Genomic DNA, 5074 nt, shown 5'->3' with positions numbered 1-5074 from the left:
GACTCCTTCTTCTCCAAATCAAGCTCTCTCACTCTAGAACTCTTTATCTCTCTCTAGATGTGGATGATAGTGTTTGTGTGAGTGAGAAATGAGCTCCAATGGAGTTCTAGATCAGTCTTGATGACCCCAAACCGACCCCAATTGAAAAGACCAAAGTACCCCTCATTTAAACCTTTTAAAAAGCTGAAAATTGCTTCTGACGCGATCGGAGCGCCGCGCCATAAGGTGGAGCGCCGCTCCAACCTTCAAGTCAGTTTTCAGAAACTTGTTTTGGCCATAACTTTTTAACCATAGCTCCGTTTTCGATGAATCAAATAACGTTGGAAACGTAATAAGATTTTCTTTCCAATGGTAAGGCTTTGAAACATCAACTCAAACTTTATTTGGGGTTGAAAAGATACGTACACACCTTGTCACTTCAGACAACGTCCAGTTTCCTTCGACGTTCGAGCAAACAACACGTACATGCTTCATACACTTCATACACGTATCGTACACCATAAATACATTATGTACAATAAATATTTGGATCTTACATATTATTTTGTTGATTGTATAATATATAAAGCAACTAGTGAACGGAATTGTATAGGAAAAATTGCTGAATGATATTTTATAAATGACTAATGTTATTTAACATAAAATTGGATGTTATATAATGAGAATGTAAATAACATAGCATAATTGATCTAGTTGAAGAAAATAGAAAACACGAATATTTTAGCGAATAGTTATAACAACCAAATTAAAAAAATACAATCCAAAGACATAGTCTCAAAATAAAAAACTTAACAAAGAAAAGAAAAACATTCTTAATAATTCATCCATTCCAAAGATCAACACATCTTCTTCCTTGTAGTTCGTTGTTATTCCTCACGGTCATTACTTTTCAAGTTCAGCCATTTCAAAGTTACACGTAAATTTCAAAAAGATACAGATGTGTGCATGTGAAAAGCCACGTTTTTCATATTCCATCGTGTAAATAACTACAAATGAATTTGTACAAACTAATTAGAATTCAGATGTTATAAACTTTGAAAAATAGTGAATATATATTTAATAAATAAAAAATATCAAGTAAGGGAATAGTTAGTACCTTGTTCAACCTCCCCAAAAATCTTTGATCATGTTATTTAACTTCACCTTAAAGAACTTACATAAGATATCCGATATTTCCTTGGCTCTTATATTCTTATTTTTTAAGAAACCGATAATTCGTGGCCAATTTGATTTGCAAGTGACACTTATAAACAAATCAGGATATCCAAATTGCGTAACTACAGACACAACCTTGGATGGAAGGTTACTTGCACCTTTAGAATTAGAAGCAATACCAATTGTGAAACTCAAAAATTCTTTGAAATCGATAAATTCAGGCAATTGATGATTACTAAATAGTTTTGTACCATAGAAAGCATTCCTAATAGGACAGTTTCTTGTAACTGTTGGAAGAAACAATCATAACATCAAGAGGTAATATGTAGAAAAATTGGTCAGTGTGTATATAACTAAAAATAGTTTATTCATAAAATTTATGTTAAATCTACCTTTGAAGTAACTTACTTTTTCAAATTGAATTAGCACAACATGGTCTTCTTTGTTGTTTCCAGCTACATAATTGTGCATCTGTTATGCAAATTCATTTGACAATTTAAATTTTAACTTCAAATAACTACATAATAATAAACAATGCATTAGTTATGTCATCTTTTTGTTAATTAAGAATAAAAAAAGGTTGAAAACATACTCAGAATCTTCTAATTGAACCTTGATATGGGTTACTTCCTCTATATCTTCATGCTTAATGTACCCTTCCAAATTACCACAATTTAGAAGTCTTCCAATGACATCTAAAATATACATATAGATTAAATCTCTGTTTTATTAAACACATATATATAAATAAATAACAATATAAATTTGTATACCAATTGAAAGATTAGGCTCATTTTTTTGGCAGACAGTTGACTGAATGACAAGCACTGAAACGCATTATTACTACCATCAAAAGAACAGATCTTCCTAAGGCATGTATTGCGATAGAGATGAAGCTTAAAGTTATAGGTCACAGTTGGATTTTTTCCTTGGTTATTACCAATACCAAATCTACTTAAAATGAAGACACCACCTTCTTCCAAATTGTTATGATCATCTGGACATAGTACTTCCTTCACATCAGCATGAATATTGACACACTACATGATGCAAAAGAATAAAATGAAGTAAAGACATGTGTGTTAAAACCAAATATGAATTTGTCAATATTGCCTTCATACTATCAAAAGTAAAGTTGCATATATAGACCTAAAGTTGCATATATGACCTAAAGTTACATATACGAATGGACATAAAGTGTGATACATTAAAGTAATGTTGCAAAATATAGAAAGTTGCATATATGCATAATGTAAAGAATCAATTTTTGAGTTCGAAGATATATATAGACCTAAAGTTGCATATATGATCTAAAGTTGCATATAGGAATGGACCTAAAGTGTGATACATTAAAGTAATGTTGCATAAATATAGAAAGTTGCATATATGGCGAAATGCAGAGAATCAATTATTCAGTTCGAAGAAATAATGAAGATGTTCAAATACCAAAACCTAATTGTTAATTGAGCATATTGATGAAAAATCAATACTTTTATCCAGAAAACATATGAAACCAACATTTAGTAGACTATGTATAATATTGTATGTACAAAGTTAATGGAGAAACTAATACTTCCAGCAAAAAAAATTAGGCCAACACTAAGTACTTAATTATTCAGTCATTAAGTCAGTAATAGGTAATGTCTGCATGATACCCAATAACTAATACCTAATTGAACATATATCAACAACATAAAAAATTAAATTCAGATACAAAATTTACTAACCACAATCATGTTCAAAGTAAACATGTATTCAATAACATAACAAAAACTATATCAAAAAATATATAAGATGAGCATACCTTTTCATCCATGAATAAAATCTGCAGTTCGTACATGATGACTAAGAGCTGATAAAATGAGAAACTTTTGATACACAGGGTTTATAGAAATTGGATGAAGATGAGTGTTTATGTTGATATAAAAAGTTTAGAAGATGAAAAAGCAACATCGATATGGTTGCAAATCTAACACGATTTTTTGGAACTGTAATAATTCAGAGTGTGTTCAATTATGTATGGTTTCTTGTATTTGGGAAAGGAGCGATTACAGCAGTAGACGGAAACAGGTTATAGGTAATGTGCTGTTATTGAGCTCATACATCAAAATATTGAGCTCATACATCAAGAGGATTTTAAACAAATGTATGTACTACGGAAAAGTATTATACATTATTGCTACAAATACAAATTATTGCTAAGAGCACAAGTGATATGGTAAAAAAAATATAAGATAAGTAGCGTACCCAAAATTTTACGTACGGTATAGTAAAAACAACAACTGGGTCTGCTTGTGGTTCTTGAGGCATTGGTAGTACAGGAGGTTCGATCAAATTATTGCCTTCAATAACAGCTGGTGATTCAGTTGCAGGCTCAGAGTCACTAAAGCCATCTGAATAATTTTTCCAGTCATCTTCAAATGAATCTCCGACAGTCGCATTGTAATCACTTTCTGTTATTATCTGCACTTCCGAACTACTGCTGTCGGAACTTGGTTTGTCATCAAACTTTTCAACTTTTGAAGCACCCGTGTTGGGTTCAACGACAGATTTTGAACCTTTTTTTTCAAGATATGTATGTAAAATAATTAATTGTTTGAAATGAAATATGAGAATATGGTTCACTTACATTGGATGTTTGAAGATGACCTTTTTTGTTCTTGCTGTTATCTTCATAAGCAGGTTTGAAGACTTCAACATTTGAAGAAACAATCTTGGGATCCATGAGAGAAGTTGAAGCTGCTTTTTTCAAAATATATTGTATTAAAAACATATTTAACATGATTAACTTAGAAAACAGGTTTTGAACGATATAATCTTGCTATAAAGAAAAAATCGATTTACAATGACTACTAATGACCTTTTAAGTAATATAATTATGAGACATCAGCATTTGAAAGTTAAAACACCAAATCAAGATCCAAAGATAGTAATCGATGTTTAAAACATACAAAAATCTATTCTAAATCCAACATGCAAATCAATAAATCCAAATAAAAAATCCAGATCCAAGTAAAATCTCAAAGTCTAACATCAAATAATGTATGTTTGATCATAAAAAAAACAATGACTACTAATGACCTTTTATTGTAATATAATTCTGAGACAGTAGCATTTGAAAATTAAAACATCAAATCAAGATCCAAAGATAGTAATAGATGTTTAAAACATACAAAAATTTATATCATATCTGTTATATGAGACATCTTCAAAACAAAATGAACAACGAAATCCAACATGCAAATCAAGAAATCCAAACTTAAACCTAAAAAATCCAGATCCAAGTAAAAGCTCAAACATGATTCAAACAACTGTGTAAGTGGCGAACATAAATTGAAAGATAAAATAGGTCAAAAAAATGACGAACCTGATCGTTGCAAATGGCGATAAAATAAAGATCAAATAGTGTCAAAACTATAACTAACAACACAGAAGTTGTTACTGAAATATTTACAAATCAATGGCTAAAAGCATGATTCAAACAACTGTGTAAGTGGCGAACATAAATTGAAAGATAAAATAGGTGAAAAAAATAACGAACCTGATCGTTGCAAATGGCGATGAAGATTCGGAACTTCGTTAACCGGAAAGCTCGATTACTATAGTCGATTGTTCAAATCCAGATGAGAGGATTTTCCTTTTTCTAGGGTTTTCGTAATAGAGTAGTGTGTTTGGTGTGTGTGTTTTCTAGAACACGCTACTAATAAACCCATTTAATTACAACGAACTGCTACGCTATTTTTTTTTTTTTTTTTTTTTTTTTTGTAATTGTTTAATTAAAAATTAATCACCCCTTAATGACATCATCAAAGGCCCTAGTTTTTTTATTTTTTTTAAGCAAGGGGAAGGCTTTTTTATGACATCAATTTTTTAGACTAATATAAGAATAGAATAGATATGTACAACCTTATGATAAAAC

At 30.4% G+C, this 5074-nt stretch overlaps 1 protein-coding gene across 1 annotated transcript; it reads right to left on the bottom strand.

Annotated features, from left to right (window-relative positions):
* Positions 1 to 684: 684 nt before the first annotated feature.
* On the bottom strand, positions 685 to 4747 carry LOC139858615 (uncharacterized). The gene is made up of 8 exons (XM_071847444.1): positions 4697 to 4747; positions 3805 to 3894; positions 3403 to 3713; positions 1929 to 2195; positions 1748 to 1850; positions 1564 to 1626; positions 1097 to 1442; positions 685 to 986 (listed from the first exon to the last, which is right to left on the bottom strand). The coding sequence occupies exons 2-5, from the start codon at positions 3878 to 3880 to the stop codon at positions 1830 to 1832; spliced, it is 675 nt and encodes a 224-aa protein (XP_071703545.1). The 5' UTR covers positions 3881 to 3894; positions 4697 to 4747; the 3' UTR covers positions 685 to 986; positions 1097 to 1442; positions 1564 to 1626; positions 1748 to 1829.
* Positions 4748 to 5074: the final 327 nt, after the last annotated feature.

Source organism: Rutidosis leptorrhynchoides, chromosome 7 (genome assembly GCF_046630445.1).
Source record: "Rutidosis leptorrhynchoides isolate AG116_Rl617_1_P2 chromosome 7, CSIRO_AGI_Rlap_v1, whole genome shotgun sequence".
Classification (NCBI taxonomy): Eukaryota; Viridiplantae; Streptophyta; class Magnoliopsida; order Asterales; family Asteraceae; genus Rutidosis; species Rutidosis leptorrhynchoides.
The sequence above is the reverse complement of the archived record's forward strand: the minus strand, read 5'-3'. Positions and strand labels throughout refer to the sequence as shown.

Coding starts and splice junctions, on each gene's coding strand:
- LOC139858615 (XM_071847444.1), bottom strand. CDS start 3,880: ATGGATCCCAAGATTGTTTCTTCAAATGTTGAAGTCTTCAAACCTGCT. Junction 3,714..3,804: donor TAACAGCAAGAACAAAAAAG/GTCATCTTCAAA, acceptor TTGAAAAAAAAG/GTTCAAAATCTGTCGTTGAA. Junction 2,196..3,402: donor TACCGTACGTAAAATTTTGG/GTACGCTACTTA, acceptor TGCATCATGTAG/TGTGTCAATATTCATGCTGA.